General features: G+C 34.1%; 1 protein-coding gene across 5 annotated transcripts in view; it reads right to left on the reverse strand.

The window, feature by feature from the left end:
• LOC118197130 (uncharacterized) overlaps positions 1-19920 on the reverse strand; it is a 135818-nt gene extending 115898 nt beyond the window's left edge. For 2 of the 5 annotated variants that reach the window (XM_085815753.1, XM_085815752.1), the window contains exons 1-4: positions 19732-19920; positions 10300-10400; positions 5778-6182; positions 1060-1095 (exon numbers count right to left, since the gene is read on the reverse strand). In XM_085815753.1, coding sequence (XP_085671879.1) covers positions 1060-1095; positions 5778-6182; positions 10300-10400; positions 19732-19817 — 628 coding nt within the window. In that variant the 5' untranslated portion in view covers positions 19818-19920. The remainder of the gene's footprint in view (positions 1-1059; positions 1096-5777; positions 6183-10299; positions 10401-19731) is intronic. The other 3 variants (XM_035368627.2, XM_035368626.2, XM_085815751.1) reach the window with 2 other exon arrangements.
• Positions 19921-24521: the final 4601 nt, after the last annotated feature.

The raw sequence follows: 24521 nt of genomic DNA on the forward strand, positions 1-24521 counted from the left end.
GTGACGGGATTCAATAGACAAAATGGTCTCATCTGCAGTGAAAAGGTTAACTTTGTTTTCTCGTGTTCAATTTAAGTGCTGCAACAATCGTTATTTGCATAAAATGAATTTTTGGTGAACGGCCTTTTTGCTGATTTCCTGGAAGGCGTCAGAAACCCGGTCAGTTTGTTCTTCAGGTACAGCAGGTCATCGAGGGCTCTCTCTTTACATAAATAGTCCATACTTTTAAATTTCTTATATCAATCGTATACAAATTTCATACTTGAAAAAGATTTTCTGAAAGCATCGCGATATCTTCACGATAGTCAGTTCTAAATAAATTGTTGGTACAATTCATTTCTTTTAAAAGTACTCTTCGTTCTTATTGTATATTTTGGCTTATTCCCGACGTCATATGGGAATTTCGGCATTCAGTTTCCTAGATATATCTTGACCAAATTGGTATGGAATTGAGGAAAATCGTTTTTTCGCTGCTAGTGCCTGTGGTCCATTACACCCATATTTTGATAAAATATTCTGGCGTCTGAGTTCCGGTTTATTTCAGATGTTCTGCTTTAAGGGTGCCCATTTGGAAAACAAGAATTTGGGTTATTGATTTTATTTTGTTTTTTAGTAGTACAGCGAAATTATTTTTTCGTGCTTAAGATGTTCAGCAGTATTTAGAGTAGTACAAAGGCCAAGATCTGGTTTGGATTTTGGAATTAGATTACTTTTGCTGCGTAATTTTTCAGAATTTATTACATAAATATTATATTTTAATAAATTAATATTAAATAATTAATCTTAGTATAAAAACTTATTTAGCTATAAAACTAATGCAGCAATTCTAAGAAAATAATAAAATAAATTATATAGGAAAGTATTCGAAAATCGCGGGTTCATTTTACGTTCATGAAAATAATTTGATACTTGCGAAAGCTTAGAAAATCAAATAAAATCCATGAAAATCACCGTGTAAATTCAAATCACAATAAAATTACTGTTTAATGAATATTCCCTCGGCCACTTCGCTGGCTAGGTTTTTAGACAGCATCAACTGTAAAAGAAATGGTTACTTACCAACTCTCGGAGACGAAATCAAGATCACTTTGGCCACTGAAAAAGTAAATGAGTAAAACAAGTGAGCGGTATTTTTTGCATATGACAAACATTATGCAACTGGAATAAAAAATTAATTAAACTAAAATAAAATAAAAAAACTAATAAAACGAAAATATAACGGTTTTATTATAAAATTATCAGTAAGGCTCGGTGTGGCAAAACGCACAAGGGATTCTAGACTATATTTCGTTTCTTTTCAATAAGTATATCTGATATCCTGATAAAATAAAAAGTATTGTTACTCGAGGGGAATATTTGTAGCAAACTTCGTGCATAAGCGATGGAATGAAATAAATGCAGAGCTACGTTTTGAATAACTGAATTACTGAAGAAAAATATTAATTGTTTATATCTCAGCTACGGCGTTAACTTATGATGAAATAAAATCAAAATAATTCTACTCCGTCCCCTTCCAATTTGGTCCCAAACATCATTGAATGGACAAAACCCTTAAAACGGGTAGTTTCAGCCAGGTTAAAATCCCTGGTTGGCTGCATGGCTATTTTAGTAGTCATTGCTACGTATAACGTGAATAGAGTTAGTTTTGCTAGAACGCTTTAACTGAAGACATCTGTATCCTTAGGCTTATGTGCTTTGTCATAATTCTGAATTTTCTCGTATAGAAATAGTCTTAATAGTCGCTTAAGTTTTATGATTTTTAACGTATCTTAAAATTTCTTCCGGCGTTGAACTGTAATTTCCATGAATTGTGAATATAAATTTAAAAATAAATACATAAAAATCATGCACTTTTAAAAATTGCATAATTTTAGTTTTTTTTTTAAAGTGTGCGATTTTTATGTCTTTTAAATCTTCAAACATTAAATTTTTTTTAAATTCCACTCTCAGATTTTTTTACTGTAATCTGAAGATTTCATATTCTAATTTATTTAATTATTTATTTTATTTTAATAGTTCTTATAATATAAATCCACATCAAAAATCTTTAGGATTCAGCCACAGATTCGCGCATACGTCAAGCAGCAGGAAGATGTTTAAATAACAAATTTATTACATTTCCAGGACACGTTATTTATCCTTTAAGTGTCGTTAGTTAGTGAGTAGTATAAGGAAGCTTATCAAACTAGTAATCAGCATTAAAAATAAATCGTATTTGCAGCCTGTAGGTCTTTTATGTGTAGATATAATGATCACAATTGTTTAGAAATCAGTTATAAACTAGCAGGTCGCAGAGGCATTTCCGATCTTTTTCCATGTGTAACATGAATACGAATCAGGTTCTCTTATTAATTTGTCTACAAAAGCATTCCTTACTCTCGCGTGTTTTGGTTTAATCGATTAAAAATCCAAAATTTTCATAAATCTGCAAGATTTGTATTTTGATGTTTATTAAAAATGAAAGAAATGATCAACAACAATTTTCAGAAGTCCGTCGTATCTCTTTTTTTTTTTTTTTTTTCATATATCTCTATTTTAAATTTAAAAAATTATCGATAAAATCTTATGCAATTGTTTTTATCAAACTTATTGCATCAATGACCTAAATGCATGCTAGGATAATAGAAATGTGAAAAACATAATAAAGAAAGGAAATCACAGTCTTACGCTGACGGCGGTTTTAGATCTTTGGATCCATCCGATGGTGCAAATTTACCTTCATTTCATTTAAATTTCTGTTTAGTTTAGAAATTCGACTTCATCGTCACTTAAAATAAGGGGTGGGCTTCAAACAATTAAGGATCCTAAATTCTAATTTAAAATTCCAGCGCTGCTGGCAAACGATAACTTTAAAAAAAGGAGAAAGCAATTTTTGGAGGATAGAAAGTAAAAATCAGTTAATTACTTTAGTAATTCTGAATAAGTAAACCCCCCTTTCGCAGATTGCTTTCTGATCTATTCTATCGAAATTCTGTGATGATTGAGTTAGCATTATTTTTTTTAAAAAAAGGCCACATCTAATTTTAAATATTGAATTGTAAGCGCAAATATATATAAGCTTGAAAATTTCAAGAAATTCGGGTCTGTGGAAGAAGACAAAAATTAATTTCAAGAGTTGAGCCAAATAAATAAATGGACAATCTAAATTTTAAAAAATGAAACTAAAAATATTTTATTTATTAATTTACTTTTTGATTTTATTGAAATTTTCCAGTGTTGAAAACTCCTTCAGCTTTTCGAACAAAAACGAAAGGACATGTGTTACAGTATATTCCTGAGTATTGCAATATTTGTGGAAAAGAATAAGCCGATTTCTGTGCAAGAAAGCAGACTAGCCATAAAGCCGATGAATACTAGTAGTTCGACCTGGGCTGAAATCTTGATGAGAGCGCTGGCTGCATGAGAGGTTTTACAGATTTTTCCCATGTGCAATGCGAATACGAGTCAGTATCCTTTAAAATGTCCTTGATAACGGCATCCCTCTCCCTTAGTATTTGAGTGCATTGGTATAATCTAAATAATGGCCAAAATCTTTGCACGAAAAATCTCGAAATTACTACAATCAACAAATTCCGAGATCCCTTTTCAATTAAGCTGGGTAGCAAGCAGATTTTAAAATAGTAGAAAAAGGCAAAATTGCATAACGTATCAAGGAAAAGGAAGGAGCGTTGAGAGTTTTATGGATGTGTGTATAAAGTTGGGACTTAGTTCTAACTTTTGAAGTCTCATGACAGTCTTAGACAGCACCTTCATTTTTTTTTAGCATTTATGGCTTTCTATATTCTCCTTTTTGTAATATTATAGAACCTATTAACAAAGCCTGACTGTATCGTTGGGGTTACTTCGAGGTGACTCCGAGGCAACTTTGTACCGGTGTTACTGTGCTAATATAAGGTTTGTTCTTCCTGACCAGAAATCATTGCTTTGATTTCGCTGACTCATAGTATATTCAAAAGCAAAAATTTCTTATCCGCCTTCTTTTTTTCCTATCTCCCACTTCTATGAGTCAAGTGACATCATTGACTGGAAAGAGCATAACCTTGTTTGTCTACTGATTTTGCCTTGCACTAACGAGCTGGAAAATGTTTCAGGCAACTTTTGGTCTCTTATTATATATTACATTATTCTATTATCATCTGTTATTCTTGCTATTTCTAGTTGTGTGATTTGACTAGTCTTTGAAAAAATCAATTAATTAAAGAAAACTTATTAACTCTTTAATTTTTGTTGAAATAAATAACCAAAAAAAAATTTTTCTCCTTTTCATTATACACTAATATTTGTGAAAATTGCAACACCATGAAGGAATTGTCGGAAATGAATGAAATTTATTCTACATATTACTTATAATAGTACAAATAAACGATCAAATTTACAAAACAAAAAGATAAAATAGACGTCGAAAATCAGTATTTTGTGTGTCCGTCAAACTGAGCGATAAGAGTCTGCACATATCGTGGCATTCAATCATACAGATTCTGAATGTAATCCTGGGGAATGGCATTCCATAAGACGCCTGGGTTCAGTCTTAGTGTATACCTCACCAGCTGTACGAGCGAGTCGCCGACCAATGAAATACTATACATAGGGAAGAAGCGAAACCTGTTGTGCCCGAAAGAAGGCTTGTGCAGTCTGAGAAACCATGTGCACGGGTATTATCCTGCTGAGATACAGCTCCTGGAATGCGTCGACGAATGGGGAGGATCTCTGGCTTCACAACTTCCCTTATGTAGCGATCACTATTGAGGCTGCCCGCAATCTGCACTAGATTAGGATCGGCAATTATACCCAATAGCTCCCCCACCATGATGTCAGGCGTTTGTGCGACATGATGCTGGATAACAGACTGTGGGATCAGACGTTCCCCCCCCCTGTAACGTCCGACGCGTACTCTTCCCTTATTGTACTCCCGACTATTGCGAGATTCATTGGAGACAACAACTTATTGCTAAAGGTCACGCCACGTACTGTGTTGCTGTGCCCACTAAAGTCGGAGACGTTTGTGATTCATTGACGGAGAAATCCTGCGTAGAGAAACCCTTGCACGCAGTTCATATTGCAGCAGATGGCAACGAACCATGGAGCTAGAAACACAACACCTGTGGCCTTGCTCCAACGTTGTGCTAACACACGAGAGGACGCTATACGGTCCATCACAGCCAAGCGGATGAGGTGCCTGTCGTCCTGTGCCGTTGTGTATTGCGTTGTGTATCCTCACTACGAGAATTTTATCTTGTTTGGTTCTCCTCTGTCCATTTTTTCCAAACACGCATCACTGTTGTGGCATTCATTACTCTGCATGAGAGCTGCGATTGCTCTGCATGAAAGTCCACTCTCTCGCATACCGATGATGCAGTCTCTTTCGAACTCTATTATTTTTTTCTATGGCACCCTCCGCTGTTGACGAGGTATCTTGACAACTAATTAAACGTTTACCGTAGGCAGAGGATGATAAGCAGATTTCAACACAATTGTACAATCATTTCTATACATGGAACAAGCGGCCGGTTCTCATTCCATGCATGCGCAATCGCTTTGTAATTCTAATAATTTGCATGTCTTACCTCACTTTACATTTACTGTAAGTTTGATTCAATTTACATAATTTCTTCATGGTGTTGCGATTTTCACAAGCATTAGTGTAGTAAGTATGCAACTGGTTAAAAGAGAAAACACATTTCTATTATACGGATTTCTTGACTGTTCCGATAGATTGTGATCCCAATCCTTCTGGATAATTCTATTTTAGGTTAAGTAACGAAATAAGAAGTACTTACCCACAGAGAAGTAGCAAATGCTGGTTGGCAACAGATTGATATCAGTAATGCATTGCGCGCAAGTACCAGCTAAAGGTGGACAGATATCATGTAAAATAGGGCGGAAGTTGTGAGAAAGATGAGGTGGTGGTGGCGATGGCAAAGCATATGGAGACAGTGGTGGTGGAGGCGGAGACGGTGGCGGAGGAGGAAGTAATGGTGGTGTTGGCGGTAGAACATACATTGGTAATCCGTATGGCGGTAGAGGATCTGGAGGCAATCCATACTGTGAATATGACGTCGGTTGTATTGGGAATCGCTTCAGTCTTCCTTTTCCCGTAAAATTGAAATGTTCGGAGGTGTTCACGCCATCTGTCAGGGAGTCTTCAAATGTTGGAGTTGTAGCATTTGAAGATATAAGTGTGTCTACATAGGAAAGAAAAAACGTTCTTGCTTAAATTAAGTTGCTCAGTAATTTTACCTAACGGTTTGTAATAAGAAGCAATATGTCACTGATTTGTCATCGAATAATTAATTAAAATAAACATAACTTAATTAATAGCTGACTTAAAATTTATTGCCATGATTTGGGGGTTACAAAACTTTAAGGAAGTTGCACTTGGTATGTCAACTGCATTATTTCTACAAAAGCTTTAATATGGGGAACTAATGTTATTTGAACATTATTTCTATAGACGCTGTAATATAGGAAACTTATCTTATTTGGATATTAGCGCTTGCAATTACAGTCTAGTCGACTTTCAAGTACTCACTATAAATTTAAAAACTATCACTTATCAGTTCTCAAACCTGACATGATGCCAGACAAAAGCTCAAGATAAATTAATTACAGTGATCATTAACCATGCAAGATAAATCGCAGTTTTTAGTGAATGTGCCTTATCTGTTCTTGATAGCTGCTCCGCATTAGCGCATTTAAATCTTCTTCCAAACTGAGTGTGTACGAAATCATTTTGTGCATACGAAATTAGAAAAAACTAAAAGTAACTGCTTAGAAACTTAAATTTTACAACATTCAAATGTGTTCTTTAATAATCACAGAAATGAGGTCATTTTTTACTCAACTCAAATACCCAGTGTTGTTTTATTTTTATTATACTTATCTGTTTAAACCACTCTGGACGTATGAAAATTGTGGTTAGAATTTCAAACGATGCGACCGGCTTCAGAATTTGTCAACTAGTATTCAAGAGAGCATTAGATCCTTAGCAATTTCTCAGAGAAGTTTAGCGTTCTGTATAATTCCTTTGAGGAAAGCTATATGTCAGGTTTGAGGACTGATATTTTGTAAGCTAACTTTTTATTTAATGGCACTATATACTATAATTTATAACGAAACTGTAGGCTGAGAGTATAAACAAGAAACTTGGTATGTCCAGATTTCGCATTTATCTACTCTGCATCATGCTCAGGATGTTGGTGATTGCTTGACTTTGCGCAATTGTGTATGCACAATGATTTATATTCTTTTTTTTAATCAGTTTTTTGCGTTTGCCTCTTTTCTGCTAGAGGCTTAAAGTATTTCCTCGACTACATATTTACCTATTAACCAGGCTAACTTTCTGCATAATGAGTTAACGGCTGTACTTACTCGTAATTGATCCTAAATATATTAACTATTTTTTTTTAAATGGAGTCTTTTTTGCTGACCACTTTTAAGTTGTCAGATTGCAATTCTAATTTTTTCTAGTTTAAAAACGTTTATTATTTATTTATTTATTTACCATCAGATGAACAGCTGCACCGCCTGTAAGACATTCAGCTTTTATGCTCAACTGATGGAATCATCTACGAATTGTGTTGTTATATATAAAATTCAATAAAGTTTTAGAATTTTTATAATTACCTAATAAAAATTAAATATCATGAAATAAATATATAAATAGATACAATAAATAAAAATTAAATTTTAGAATTAGATAAATGAATAAATGCAATGTTGTTATACGAGTATATGAAGTCAATATAGTATTAGAATTTTGAGAATTATATAATAAAAAATTTAAAAAAATAAATATATAAATACATAATACCTAAATAAATATGTAAGTAAATGAAACATAAATACGTAAGTAAATACTTAAAATCATTACAAATTTTGAAAATGAACAACATAATGTAGGAGAATAGTAGAGGCTGAGAATGTAAGTTTTGTAAATAGTTTAGAATAAGAGTATAGTTTAAAAACGTTTAAAGGAATGCTTTCAAAATTATGGAGAGTTTCACTACTGTAACACGAATTTATCATCCAAGGGAAATAAGGAGATTCGTCATTGCGCCAAACATAAAACCTTTTGCTACGATATCTAGCCAGTTCCCCAAAAATTTTAATTCGCGATACGAGTTTCTAACATTTCTTCCAAGTTATGATCGTATTGCTTTCAGCAGTTCGACAGCAATAAATTTGTTTGTTATTTACTTAAATCTTAGTAAAATGTTTAATAATGTATTTGACTGACATTGGTGTGCAAAAATTAAGGACGAAGTCGAAAAATTAGCATATCAGCTGAACGAAGAGGCAGAGCGGACAGAAAGACCAATAAGGAGATTAAGTAAGCTGATGTACTGTAGCACATGCGCAGATATGCAGGTAGACGTAATGGGGGAGTGTCTGAGTAGTATAAAGCATGTTGTCATAAAGCATGTTGTCGGTGTAAGATCAGTATTTCTGGCAAAGAGATTGCATGGCGTATAGCAGTTAAAATCACACTGAGTTGCTGCCTCAGCGAGAAATGGCGAATAATCAATCTGTTAGACGACATCTGGATGCTTTTACCCGAGGTCGAATCATTGGGAAGTTGGAGGAAGGCCGCAGTGTGACAAGTGTGGCTGCAGAGTTCGGAATTGCTCACAGCGTCGTTTCACAACTTTGGAGACAATTTCAAACTACAGGAACAGCTATCCGGGGGTTTAGTCGTGGTCGTCCAGGAGGAACCACACCCGCAGATGACCGGTATATTGCCTTACAGGCCAGAAGATACAGGCTGCAGACAGCGAGAAAAATCGCTAGACACACGACACATGCGACTGAACGACCGATATCGCGTTTTACCGTGGCCAGAAGACTGCACGGTGGTGGTCTGTTTGCACGACGCCCTGTACGATGTGTATCTCTAACGCCTGCCCATCGGAGAAGGCGTTCTCTGTGGTGCCGGGAACACCGGAATTGGAGAGACAATGAATGGGGACGAGTACTCTTTACAGATGAGAGCAGATTCAGTCTGAGTAGCGATTCTCATCGCATACTCATCTGGAGAGAGCGGGGAAGCCGCAATCATCCCTCGAACATCATTGAAAGGGACAGGTATGGAGGTGGCGGTGTTCTCGTTTGGGGAGGCATCATGCTTGGTAGTAGTACAGACCTTCACATCTTCGACGCAGGTTCAGTCAACGGGACCCGTTATTGTAACGAGATTCTTCTTCCATATGTGCGTCTTTTTAGAGGCGCTATGGGTCCGCAGTTCCTTTTCATGGACGACAATGCACCATGTCATCGCACAGTAGCTGCCGAACAGCTCTTAGAGAGTGAGGACATTGAAATTATAGATTGTCCGGCACGATCTCCGGATCTCAATCCCATCGAGCATGTATGGGATTTTCTAGGCAGACGCTTGGCAGCTCGTACCTTACCACCAGTAACGATTCCGGAGCTTCGATTGGCGCTGCAAGACGAATGGGCAGCAATGCCTCAACAACTCATTGACACCCTCATTCTCAGCATGGGCAGACGCTGTGAAACCTGCCTAGCAGTCAGGGGAGATCATATCCCCTATTAAAGACCGGATGTTTCTTGCTGGACACCCATCACAGGGATGTTTCGGCCTTCAGTCGCATTGCGCTCCATGCTACTTTTTAAATAAAGCTTCTTTTTATCCCTCTGATTTCTCATTTAGTAAGTGTTGCTTACATTACTCATGTCCTTACGTATTGGGGATCTTACGGTATTAAATGTGTTGATTTGGAAAGCTTTTGTACAAAGTTATATTGAAAAAACCGCCTCGTCCTTAATTTTTGCACACCAGTGTAGTTTAAGACATGTTAAATATATAATATGACCAATTTTTAATTTGCACGATCCTTTGCAACGTTGTTGAAGCTAACATTAAATTTTTCTAACCCTGTATATTACGTAATTGTCTATGCTCACAGATGTCACAAGTTTTGAGAAAGAACAGTTATAAGTTCATGTTTCCATGCAAAATGGTAGTTTTAAGACTGTTGCCGTTTTTTAGACAGAAGAGTTTAAATTCACCTTTCAAAATATAAAATTTCATGCAATCTGACAAATCCAGCACATATTCTGTATTCTTAATACTAACTGCCTTTGCTCTTTTTTAATGCTATGTCTAGTTGATATGATTTGTATTGTAACTAATTGGTAATTTATGATATCCCTACAAGTTATGTTCCTATAATAAAAAAACTGGTTTTAAATTTTAAAACAATTATTTAGTCATGTGGTAAATCAGTAACGATGAGAAAATATGGTCAACTAATTAAAAGTATATAATTATTATCATACCATTGAAAGACAAAGTAGCTTCATTATCAAATGTTTCCTGACTCTCATCCCAAAATGTTTCTTCCAGTTCGTAGTCAGCATATGAGCTCACATTTGCAGAACTGCGAAAGAAATACAGATGGCATTAGTGGCAATTTTATCAGTCGTTGCGTAAAGGTTCATAAAATTATAAACTTATGACATTAAAGTGAACTGTTAAATTCATTCCGAAACCACATACATAAAATATATTTCAGACGTTGATTAGAAGTTACAATTTTACAATCGGCAATATTTAGCGGAAAAGTTTTAAAAAGGAGAAAAAATGCGATTTCTTTTGGAGATTCTACTGCACATTCTAGCTATAGATTATTCGAGACCAGAAGATCCATTCAGAGTATATATAGCTTTATCCTCTATGAGAGTAAAAATACTTAAGAGAATACGGAGAAAACGGAATCAGAGTGAAAGGGAAATATGCTAGTGTAAAATTTTAAATTAGGCACAAAAGTAACCTTAAAAAGGCGTAAATTTTCAGTAATATTTTATTGATTTCGAAGATGATCAAATGATAGGTTTCGGTTCCTCAAAAAGGCGTAAATTTTCAATAATATTTTATTGATTTCGAAGATGATCAAATGATAGGTTTCGGTTCCTCAAGCGAATGATGATAGGTTCCTATTTTGCGAAGGTGTGAGAAGTAACAATCTTATTTATAAGCAAATAATGGGTAAGCAAAGGGAAATCCAAAGTAGTCTCATCTATTGACCAAAACAGTAATGGAAAAGCTATGATAGCAGAGTTTTGAATTTAAATCTGAGATATCTGGTTACTTTATTCTAAGTGGTCTATATTTTCAGGTAGTTGAAATTATCCACAACGATTTAATAGCCATCATTGGAGAGATTGAAATGTTTCAGTAAGCTGGGAATGCATTCCGATAAGCATTATTTCAAAGGTGATTTAGTAATAAATTTTGTTTTTAATGTTTGAAACAGAACTACTCTGCAAGTATTTTTCACAAAATTTTTAACATAAAAGTATTTAATGTAAAAAGATTCATAGGAATTTTAAAAAAAAGTTATAAAATAAACTTTTAATTAAAACTCATACAATATTTTATTCTTCGTAATTATAGTTCTCCAATTAAAAGGAGAATAACTCTAGTTCTACAATTAAAAGGAGAACTATAATTAATCATTTAGTTTAATAGGAACATGAGATAGAATCATTCTATTTACAAAATTCTTTTACAATTTCATATCAAAAATAATAAAAGTGTGGGCTCACTTTGATAAATTTATAAAATTAATGACATACTTTTGAGAATGAAATTCGATTATTAGATTTGTTTGTTAAGCGTCCAGTCTTTTATTATTCGTGATATAAATTTGTAGAGGAATTTGGCGAAGTTATAAGGTATTTCTCCCGCCTGTTTAGCATGCCTTCGTAGTGTAGTGGTCAGCTCACTCGGCGCGTATTCGAGAGGCCCGTGGTTTGAGTTTCCGGCGAAGCCGTTTCTCATTTTTCATCTCTTCTGCTTCCAATTAACCTAATGTCTTTACAGAGGCGTTCGAACTAAAAGGGTGGTGGATGATGATTCTCCAACCCCAGGATTTGGCGATTCTGTTTCCTAATCCCCAGTCGCCCTTTAAAAAGGGAAGTAGATAAGGTGGTTCTCCCGCCTTCTTAGCATGCCTTCGTAGTGTAGTGGTCAGCACGCTCGGCATATATTCGAGAGGCCGTGGTTGGAGTCCCGGCGAAGGCGTTGCTCATTTTTCATCTCTCCGGCTACGAAATAACCTAATGTCTCTACAAAGTTAATTATTTAATCTGCTACCACGATTAAGCTATATGGTAAACTATGTTACTCTTTTTGATTCATTAACTATTTTATAAGACCTTTTTCTTAAAATCTTTTAAATTTTTTTTTTTTTTTTAATTTTTTTTTTTTTAAATTTTCTTCTGAATTACACTCTTTTAGTCAAATTGTTCAGTTGAAAAACCGTTCTTTAACAACGGGTAGTCAGTCTTTTACTTCCATAATTTTTTATTAGTTACAATCTCACAATAAAATATAATATTTCTACTTTGATATTAAATGTATGTATATTACTTGCGATTAAATATGAATGCTAGTCCGACGACTGATCGCTTAGCGGCTAGTTTAAAAACAAATTCTAGAAACTTAAAAAGTTTGATTTATAAAATATTAAAATTTCAAATCATAATTGATATATTTTTGGAAGCCAGAAATTTAAAGTCCCATCAAAGGATATAATATACTTTTCACAAGGAAATCAGCTATTAAATTGAAATCCTGGGAAAAGATTTATATAAATTTTTAAAATGAAAAAAAAAAAAGTTAAATATTTCATGGCAGATTAATCAGAGGAATAAATAATGAAAGCAAAATTTATCTAGTAAAAAAAGGGGGGAAGAACTAGTTTTCGTAAAATGGTAGATTTCTATACTTTTTATTAGTTTCTTTGCAATTAATTATTTCTAGCAAGGAGAAAGAGATTAAATAAATAAATAAAATCAATATTAGGAAAATCTGTGCAGCATCAAAGAACATAAAGCTACGTGTAATGACATCTTAGCTTCGATAATCGAAGCAAATCACGTAACGCCGTCTTCTGTTTAAAATCTGCAGCATATTGTTTTTTAAATACAGAAATTGCCATATTAATATTTTTTATCATTTTTAAAAAAGAGGAATTAGTTTTTTTTATGTTCTGTACAAATTTTAAAAAAATGTATCAGACGCATTTTTAAATGCTAAAGTTTAAAATAATGCATGTTAAATAGTCGAAAAAATCCAGCTCTTTTTGACAATTCGCCAAACATTAAGAACATTTGTTAACTATTTTTTGAAAATTTTAGATGAAAGAATTTTTCAATTGTTCGTAAGCAAACGAATTGTGAGATTTTTAGCTTTTTCATAAAACGACGAATATATGCGAAAAATCATTTCAACATTAAATTTTAAATTATGAGAGTGTGCTTTAAGTTACATCTCGAAAGCACGCGAATAGTAGGGAGAATAATTAGCTAGCTATAATGTGACTTTAAAAAATGTACAACTGTAAAATTCATCAAATTTTAGAATAACGAACTGAATGTTAAGTTACATTTTCGTGTTCATTTCATTCATTTGTTTTTTTATGTTATATTGATAATAAGCACAACTAGGAAAGAAAACGTTTTATTTAGGAAACGTTTTTAAATATGATGAAAATAAAATAAATAACTAATGTCCATCTAATTTTGTGTGACCACTGAGAGTAGTTTACCACTGATAACTTTAAATAAAATTAATAGAAATGTTTGTTTATTAAATGTTTTCTAAGAATTCATATTATGCTTGACAAACGTCTCTAACACATTAAAATACTTTAAAGCAAAGTAAATAAATAAATAAATTAGAAAAACAACTCTGAAATTCACTTAAAAATGGAGTCTGCACAATTTAAGCTTCATTAAACGTTGACAGCTGTTTAAGAATTAGGCCCTTTATAATTTTCTTCATAACACTTTAGTTTCCTTTGATAGTTATTATCTTTTCTTCTCGATTTATATTCGGAAGACATGATCTAAATTCAGACAGATTAAAAACTGTCAGCTTTGAAAATTTACCGGTAGAGGTGACGAAAACTAGAGGTCTCTATTCTTCCGATTGTACTAGAAGTATTCACAACTCTGTAAAATGTACTTACTTCTACAATATTTAACTACTACAGTAAGTTTCATAAAGATATCTACACGGAAAGTTTGCTTTTGAAATTTATTCCATTACCTTGAAGAAATACTATGGAGTTTTGAATATATGGTACCATGAAAAAATGTTCTACATACTTGACCGGAAGGTAAAAGTTCTAGACTTCATGTATTTTTTCATTGATACAGTCATACAACTGCGATGTAATAACGGTGTAATTTGATACATTCATACACCTGTCATGCACTGGTTACATTAGTTTTGCTGTTGATAAGCCCAGTCAACAGATATATGTTTATGAATACTTCAATCTACATATATCTGTCGACCAATCTTTCAGCCTCTAACCTTGGAGATGCACTATGTTAAATAACGTGCAGTTTTTATGGAGTTTTATCAGAAATTAGGAGCAGATACCTTTCAATAAACCAAAACTTTGAATTTTTTAACGTTTATATTAAAATTCGATTTTTTACGCGCATTAAAACAAACGTGATCTAAAAACTGCCTCTAGAAACAGTGATAAACTACACTGTAATCTCGATTATCCGAGCGTAGCAGTGCCCGCAAAAACACTCATTGTGTGCGAAAATGTGTAAAAGAAAAAAAAAAAAAAAAAAAAAAAAAAAAAAAAAAAAAAACCGCGCAGGTCCGAGCATGATTGGTTTGGTTTGGTTTATGTGATTATGCAAAGCCTCGAGGGCTATCTGCCTAATGGGAGGGATGCCTTTGTGGAGGACTTTCTAAGGGAAATTGCCTCATGCACACGTGAGACATGGGGAAAACCACGAAAACGCCCATGCAGCCACCGTTCGCGGGATTCGAACCTCGGACCAAACTACTAGTCAGTCGGTCGCTGGTGGGCTCTTAATTTTCCAAATACTACATAAAATGGGCTACTGTTATGCTTCTGATATACCACCTTTAAAATTATAACTTAATTTGAAATCATGTAAAAATTTCGACTTGTCGCTTTGATTTTCGCAATCAAAATTATGATGATTTTGTATGCATCGCTATTTAAATATGCATGCGTACAAACTTATAAATATATTTTGTATTTCTTTATTAATATTAAGAAAATAATACATATTTACAGGATTTGAACGTAAATATACCTATAACTTAAGATTTCTGAAAACTATAACAATCCTCCTTCCTCACGTGATTTATCCGAAATCGTTGATCAAAATTTCAAGATATTTTGGCCAACTGTATAAAACCTGATTCAGAATAAATGACCAGCTATTATGTTTCCCGCATAAAAATTAGGAATTATTTTGAATTTTACCAAAAAAATAGTCGATTTTGAGATTGTTGAAAATTATTTTATTTTTTATTTTTTAGAAATATATAATTCAAATGATTTTAGATTAGGTCATTTTATTTATACTTTATTTTCTAATTGAAAAGGAGGCAGCAATCAGCTAAAATAGTGATTTGTTTATTCAAAATGCTTGACGCAGTATATATTACAATTTTAAATTGATGATTATAAATTTCGCTTAAAATTCTTTACTATCCGAAACGTAAAGTAGTATCATTAATGCAATACCAAAAATATTAAAACAAGTTTACGAATTTGTCCCATCTTAAACCAGTCATGTATAAAGACACCGAGCTTTTAAACCTGTTATATTTTTGGCTCATTTTGCTGTTTTAAAGGTACCTGACTCGTTAACTTAATGTAAACGTAGACTTGCTTAGTAAAATATTTCGCAGATCATTGTCTAAAATGTGTAATTTGTATCTTTTGATAAAGGCAATAATTTATATTATTTAGTAATTGTCTTGTTGCTATTAATAAATCTTTCCTCTTAATAAGTGTTCCTGCATAAGAAGAATCTAATCCCCGGTCCATGGAAAACTTTTCAACTCGTGCGGGTTTTAATTCCTGCTGCACCTTTAGAAAGACCCGAAATAAACTATGCTTTTAACTTTATCCTTCAACACTAGATGGCACCACTATAATTAGTTTGTGGATTCTACTACCGGTGAAATTAAGCGCATGTAGATGCTGCGTTAGGTATTCTAGGTTAAAATATAATAAATTTGGGGAAAAACCAAGTTTATTATATTTTGAACTCATTGAAACCAAATGCTTTTAGTTTCAGTTGCAGTAACACTGAAATTTCAAGCATTCGTATTAACAAGCACGGTACCTTATCCGAAGATTTGGAGAAATCCAGATAATTGGTCCCCCCCCCCCCCCCTACTTTCTTCTGGATAAGTACTTCCTGCTGTGCATGTGAGGAGATTTTATGTTTTCTTTGACTGTATTTTATTTCATTAAAGATTATGCAGTTAGAAAATAAAAATGAAAATACCTGCAAAATGGCGCTTAAGATAGAGAAACATGCCGTTGAAAAAAAATCAAAACTAAAATGTTAAAGAGTTAAATCGTTTAAAAATAATATTCTTTTGCGTCATTCGTTTGAGGACAGAAACGAGTATGAAGGAGTGTTTCAAATTTTTTTGTAACAAATTACATTACGCTACTATGCGTTTATCATCCGCAGACATATGACCTTTTCAATAACATCTCTCAATGTGTTACCATAGCATTTTAATTTCATCATAATTAACCTGTAATTGTTTAAAAATTTAACATATTCAAAAGAAGTAAATTCACTTCCTATCAATTTAAATTTTAATAATATGCTTAAATTTTTCATTGGCATTGTTTTCCTCTTCCATTTGATACGATTGGTATTTGTACCAATATTCTAACTAAAAAAAGAAGAGTTGTAATACTATATGCAGAGGGTGTTCACACATCTTCAAAACGATTTCGATTAGGAATTTTAAAAAAGCAAAATTTTGGAATAAAAATGTTTGGCAGCAGCTTATTATCTGAAATTAGAAATGTCATCTGCTACTTTTAAATTATTCATCTTTCAAAACGTCTCTTTTCCAAGCAAAATATTCCTATTCCATAATTCAAAAACGTTGTGAAATGCATAGTATTAAAATTTCAATGTGAAAAACAAGAAACAGTATTAATCAGAAATTGAAAAACCATCAATCAATACTTTTACATGGAAAGAAGACTCCAAATAAATACCCGAAAAAGGTACGTACTGTTTCTAATGTTTCTAAAGCTAATCCGTTGGTAACAATAGCAAGTTCGCTGGCACAGAAATCAGATATAGAGTCTTTAAATACATCTGTAGCAACAATAAATAAAACAATAAAGGAAGATTTGCAATTTAAACAATCTAAAAAAGATAATGCTCACCAATTTCTGCCGAGATATGTGGCGCAATGAAAAACAGTTCGTAGAACCTTGTATGAAAATTATTTATTTGGAAATAATTTTGCGGAATTATTTATTTGGAATATATTTTGCGGCTTTTAATTAAGCATGAGTTTACCTAAATGAGGGAAAATCAAAATCTATTTACTATCGAAAACAAAGAGAAAAAAACTGTCCAAACCTGCTTCCGACAATGAAAAGAAAGTTTCGGTAAGAGGTCTATTATTGCCTCAGGATTTTCTTACAGTAGGAAATTATTTAAAAATAAGAAGAGTAGAAAATCTTTTTTTAATTAACTCAATGGTCTATCAAGAAAAAATTTTACCTCCGATATTTAAAGAAGAAATTCCATTTCTTTATCCCATTGACATCCGAAGATTGAAATTTCATCCAAAAAAAAAAAAAAAAAAAAAAAAAAAAAGAAACAAAAAGAAAAAAAAAAAAAAAATCCACTTCGAAAAGTACCACTGCATTCCTTGAAAAATATGAAAACTACTACATGTATTGCATGTATACTTTTTCAACATATACCTGCGAAGTGTCCTGATGTTTCGCCTACTGACTGTTGCAAAACGTACTATTCTGGAAGACATTAGCACAATATATAAGGTATAATTGAGGAATACAATAGAAACCTTGAAACTGAGAGACTTATGAAAAAACTTCAGCTAAATGAAAGGAATTTTGCAAGAAGACTATATAACATTCTAGTTGAAATGGTACACAAAGAGAAACTTCACGATAACGAAATAATATATAGACTTTAAAATAAAGAGAAATTACAAAAGAAAGAAATTCATTATAGAAAATTCTCTAATCAAAATTTATGTAATAAGTTATGTTAATAATGTGAATGTAATTATTGTATAAACTTTATTTGTAAATCAGCCACAATATATGGCAATGTAAAAATTTTAGAATTATTAATAAATACTAGACAAGGGCGGACGTAAGCAGAACCGATTAACCGTAATGGTAGAGGGATGGTGCCCACGTCCTCCGTTACTACTACTACTACTGACTGTTGCATGTTTGGTTTTTTGAAAAGAGATATTTCTGAGCACAAATCCACCACGATTTATGGACTCTGGAAAGTAATGAATCACGCTGCAAACTAATAGTCCCCCCCCCGCAGAAAAACAGGCTACCAAATCGAACATTTAAAAAATACTCTTTTACATTTTAAACATTAATTATCCTCCCCGAAATCGCTTTAAAAACGTCTAAACTCCCTCTCTATTGCATACTTACGTATGATAGACTTTTAGGATCTTTTCCATTATAGGATAAAAAGTGCCAAATAATTTTCAATAGAAAGATATGTACACCAAATTTTTGCTCATTTTAACTGAGCTAAAATTTCTCTGAATAGAAAGAATACATCTTTTAGTTGTGTTACTTGAATACGTAAATCTGGAAGCAGAATGACATACTTTGGAGGCATTTAATTGACAATATTTACTTTGAAAAGAATACTGCAGTAAGAAATGTGATCAAAGCATTTAATTTAAAGGTAGCCAATAGGGGATATCGAAGCATATCTTTATGTAGAAAATGATGATATCTTTCTGTAGAAAATTATATGGCGCGTGGTGACTTATAACGGAAACGTTCTATTTATTATTAGTAGCTGTAGTAGTATTTTATTGTACAAAACAGTTTCATTCAAGGTTTGTTTTGAGAAGTTTTGCTCCATTTATCCTTGAGCATTGCATGTTTCAACCGGCCCATCAGTGGCCGAGTGGATGATACCTTTAATCACTGGTCGTTCGGCATTGGTTAATATGCTAGGGAACTGGCTGGCTGCATAAGTGGCTTCATGGTTTTGCCCATGTGTAACGTGAATTCGAGGGAAGTCCTGTTAGGAAATCTTTCTCAAAATTATCTCTTCCGTTAGATAGATATCCCTTGTATGTTTTGCTTTAATTCTTTCGCAGCTGAAATCGCCAAAACATCGGTAGTCACATTTTCACTCGGGCTTTACGCTTTTTCTGGTTTCATTAATACATGGCTTACTGGCTTTCAGAAATGTTGAATGGTCTCTCAGCTATGCTTCTCTTTTTGTAGCTACTCTGCATCTTGGTTTAGTGTTATTGCTATCTGCCTTTTATGCCACCCAAGGGTCAAAACTGAAATGAGATGTGAGATGTGCGTATTAAAAGAACTAGTGGAAATGTAAACACTTCATTTAAGAAGATGGTTGTTAACTTTCTGGCAAGTTCCGGTTTTCTGGTTATTCTTGAATATCTTTCCAGTAGAAATTTGTCACTAGGGGTGTTGCCGGAAATTAGGTGGAACAGGTTTTGAGATCAAGACAAAAAAGAGAAAAAAAGAATTACTCAATTAAGCTAACTTAATCTAACATTCCCTTCCCCCATGAGTCTACTTATGTATTCTGCAGAATGAAAAATCTTCCATATTTCTAAATGCGATCGGAAAAATTCGTGTTAAAGTAATTAAAATGAAAAGAACTTACTAAGTTATTCCGCAAAACGAAGCGAAGCACACAATGGAACAAATAAACAGCTTCCAGTTCATTAGTGCTACCGAATTGCCGGACATGACATTAACTCAAATCCAGTTGCCTGGATGAGTACAGATTTAGCGTCCGAACCATAGTCACGCTTCCACGTTCTCTGAAAACACTTTTTCCCGTCCCATTCGGAAGTTAAAATCTTGTGGAGTGCTCGCTTCATTATCATAACTGACATCAATTTTTTTGCTGAGTAAGCTATAAGACAGTTTGCGTATTAGCAGATGCCGCCGTGTAATCAGCGAAATTCTATAACTTGTGACTTTCGCACTCTCCAACCTTCCGTAGCAACTTCTCAGAAATCTTGCAGGGAAGAAAACCTTTTTTTCCGTCATGGACAGCAATTTAGCAAGATATGTTCATTTTGCAATCATTAATATGCTTCTTGTGGCATATATTATTTTTGCTGTGTATAAATTCTGTAAGGAATATTTTATGCCACGTTATGTTGACTAACTCATAAAGTGCTTAGGAAGTTCTAAATTAAAAAAAAATCTTAACGTTCATATTTTAATAAAAGACAAAGATGCTACATATTCTGGAGCATATTCATATTAAACTATTTTATAAACATTTTCAATTTTTTTAAAACTAGAGAAATTTTTTCAAAAATAGTTGAAATTTTTTTATTATTTAGGTTATTCACTTTTAGTGCAATGTGCAGAAGAAATGTTTTAGCAATCACAGTATTCTTGCTCATTTTTGATTGAAAATAAAATCGTGGGCCTATTAAGAATGGTGGACTGTAAATCTCAGTTGATTAGTAAAGAAAAATGTAACCGGAAAATGCATTGCTTGTTGTGGTCAAAAATTCGGTTAATATAAAACAGATTTTTAAAACCTAAAATCAAGTCACCAAATAAAATATAAATTTGCTAAATAAGATCGAAATAGATTAGTACCTTAAGAGAGCCAAATAATCATGATTTTACAATAGTGAGTGCCGCAATGAGAAAAAAGCCATTTTTATGCCTAAATGCTGTATTAAAAAGTGAGCAAACACATAAAATCTTATGTAACACTGTCTTATAAAATAGGAAAAACATTACACTAGAAAAGGGGGTGTATATAAGGTATTTCTCCCGCCTTCTTAGCATGCCTACGTGGCGTCATGGTCAGCACGCTCGACGAGTATTCGAGAGTTCCGTGGTTCAAGTCCCGGCGAGGGCATTGCTCTTTTTTCATCATTCCTGCTTCGAAATAACTTATGTCTCTACAACCTTACACGTTTATTAGTGCCCCAAACTTTAGTGGCCATCCGAGAGAGCGCCACTCCCCTCGGCTAACTCAGGGGGACCTCACATGTCAGGCATTGTCCGTCCCCAAGTGCGACGGGTGCCACCTTCCCCCTGACAACCAACGATATCTAACCATGTAACGTCCCCACATCCAAGGGGCAGACAAGACAGTACCAGTACGGTTCTTGCCAAGCCAGATCCTACCACCGAATAAACGATGGCTCGAGTCCTGTGAAGATTGATTATTTACCCCAGAGGTCGAAGCTGTCTAGACATTGGTCTAGCTAGTTTGGTGGACAGAACCCCGGGTCTCCTTCCATAAAATGGTCGGTTCTGGAAATTTCAACCCAGTCGGACCCCAGGATGGTGTGGGACATAATTAGCCCAGGCGAACCTGGTGACCAGCGGGAGCCACGAGGAAGCCTATGTAGGACTAGGACTGGAGAGGTTATAAGGCGTCACTGTCTCAGCAGCTTCACCCTTTCTCAGAAGGTACAGATCGAACCCCGGGTGTCCTCTCATAAAATGGTCGGTTCCGGAAATCCATTCCTTTCCGTCTTCAAGGGAGTATAACTATCCCGCCTAATAGAAGAAACAGGTACAGGGTAAAAGTGTTGGGAGTATGGAGGTAGGAAAGGGAGGAGGGGCCATTCCGCTCTAGAAGTGAAGCACTGCTTTGAAGCTTGGGTCACCAGACGGGGTGTTCTTTTTTTACATTCAGAAGCTCGCTTGACAAGATTTTGATAGTATTTCGAACACGAAAGTTCCATAGAAATCGAAAAAGGGACACTCTCGCATGAAAGAAACATTCATAGTGTAATGGATAACAGCAATTTGTATAGTTTACGGACATTTGCGCAAAAATCACATCTTGGTTATTTTTCGATAACTAACAACAGCGATTTTGATTATGAATTTGTTTTATAAAATTCTAAGCTGTTGCACTGCAAAAATATAGATTTTAAGAAAATTGCTAAAAGAGATCTGCCAAAATTTATTTTCTAGAAGATTTGAAAAGTTTGAAACTTGATGGCTAAATGTAAATATAAAATTATGTATGTTAAAATATTTGTAATTAGGCACATAGGTCAGATTAAGTTTTTATTAAATAGAGTAACGCATGCAAAGGCTATCTGCCTAAAGTGAGAGATGCCATCGTGGAGGAATTTTGAAGAAAAACTGACCTTTGAGTGGGTATTAAAAATAATACTTATAATTTTCATTCAAATTATATTCATATATATTTTTTTATGTAAAACTTTCGGGTGTATGCTAAATTAGTGTAAATTACTTTACACGAAAAATATAGTGAATGCACAGAAATTAAAGATTTGCACATTCCGGAAATCATAAATAGGAAATATGTATGAGTATTTATGCATGTGCTTGCAAAAAGCATGTATCTGCCTTTGACAAAATACTTAAATATTCATTAAATTATTTATAAATGTATTTGAAATGAAGAATTTATTCACTTATAAACAACTGTGAAAGTACTGTGAAGAAATCTAATGATTAAATGTATCTAATTTATAATGATTATAAATGTTATCTAAATATATAATAACCTTAATATTGAATTGTAAACACAAATTGAAATCCTGTTGACAAATACGTTATAAAACTATTTAAGCAAGAATTGTTCGTATTGGAAAGCAATCTGTTAAAAGGTATTGTAAAGCAAATGCCATGAGATGCGCACTTAAGAACGTAATAAAGAGTTTTCGAATATGTATTGTTGAAATGAAGGGTAAAAAAAATCTGATAAGTATAATTAAAAGAATGATTCCGTTTACATTTTATAATAACTCAGTTACAATGTAAGGATCTTAAGTTTTACTAACGTTTATTTTATTTTAAATCTTTACTATCACTTCTTATTTTCTACTTCCGGCCAGAATTATAAGCGTTAATGTATTTATGCAAAGTTTGTCTGGCGAACGCCAAGTATTTAAGTTGTGGCTTTTTACCAAGCGAGAGAGAGGAAGCAGTGAATCGAAGCAGGCCGCTTACCTTAGAAGTTTTACTCAGTTGCTGGTTCCCTTGCAGGCCAGAGGTTTTAATCCTCTTAATAATTTTTAAACGTATTGTAGTGTTCACAGTTCTTTGTACTATATACGGCTTCCTGTTAATATAAGGCCAATCTTCCACGTTTATTATTTTAAAGTTAAATTAGAGTTTAGTTTTATTTTTATATTTTTACGTTTAGACGACAAGTAGTGAGTCTGTGTATTCCGAAGTACGGAAGTTATTGTAAATAGAGAAAAATAAAGGGTTTTGAATACCCTTCTTGTGCATCCTGTTTACTTCCCACAGTTTTGAACATAGCTTTAGTAAGCTCCCTGTTCCGAGTCAGGTCCTTGCATGTTTCCGAAGAAGCTTGGAAGGAACATTGAACCTGATAGTGGCGCCCAACGAAGAAGAATAACCATGGCCGAGTTTCAAGAAGAACCTGTGCTGCCTGCAGAAACGGCTCAGAATCCAGAAATGCCAGCTGCCGCCCTGGAAGGATTTGGTTACATCGTCCAGACCATGCGCGCTTCGATGAAACCAGAAGCAACATTTAATGGAAACTCACCAGTAACCAGTTTTTGGAAAAATTGGATGACCACTTCATGCTCTACCCCGTGCACGAGTTTCAAAAAGTTACCTTAGCTACCAGCGCTTTGAGGGGCCAAGCACTTAATTGGTTCAAATGTATAGGCAGAAGTCTCTTGGGTCAAGCAGGAAGTCCCACCTATACTTACGAGAATTTCAAGACTGCCTTACTAAAAGCCTTCCCTGTCGTAAGGGATCGTGCGAAATTAGAAACGGAACTTTTCAGCATATATCAACAAAGAATCGAAAATCTCTCAAGCTTTATTTTAAGAAAAATTCACATCTTCAAACTCTTGTATGTAAACCGTCCGGATCCTGAGATAATTCAAGTGATTTTGCCGAGGTTACTGCCCCAAGTGCAAGACTTTATTGAATTAAGAAATACGACTACACTGGAAAAGTTATTTGAGCTAGCAATCCAGTTTGAAAGTAGAAGAACGGCGGACATTGAAAGAAGACTCCAATATCAACAGCGAAACCAATTTGGTGCGCCAAGACTACAGCAAACTCAAGCACACGGCTACGGAAGCAAAGCGAATCAGTGGGCAAGGAAACCCGAGCATTCAAAAACAGCCGGCGAACGTCGACAGTTCAATAGCAATCCAGGAAAAAAGTCTCAAGGCTAGTGGAAAAAGAAGGAAAGCACGGAAATGAAAAATAATTTAAACTAAAACGGATTTCTGCTGACGGGAGGGTGCGGAAATCCGAAGGCCACGAAAACCCCTCTTCTTTCAAGTTAAATACAGTAATGGTGAAAAATTTGACTCTTCCGAAGATTGAAGTGTTGGTGAATAATATCCCAGCCACCGCACTCCTGGATACAGGCGCGCAGTGTTCCTATGTGGCAGAAGATTTTTTTAGGAAGTATTTTCGGAAATACTGCATATATAATTCGGA

The sequence above is a fragment of the Stegodyphus dumicola genome, chromosome 4, assembly GCF_044657685.1.
Source record: "Stegodyphus dumicola isolate Sdum_Otavi_A_Nest chromosome 4, ASM4465768v1".
NCBI lineage: Eukaryota > Metazoa > Arthropoda > Arachnida > Araneae > Eresidae > Stegodyphus > Stegodyphus dumicola.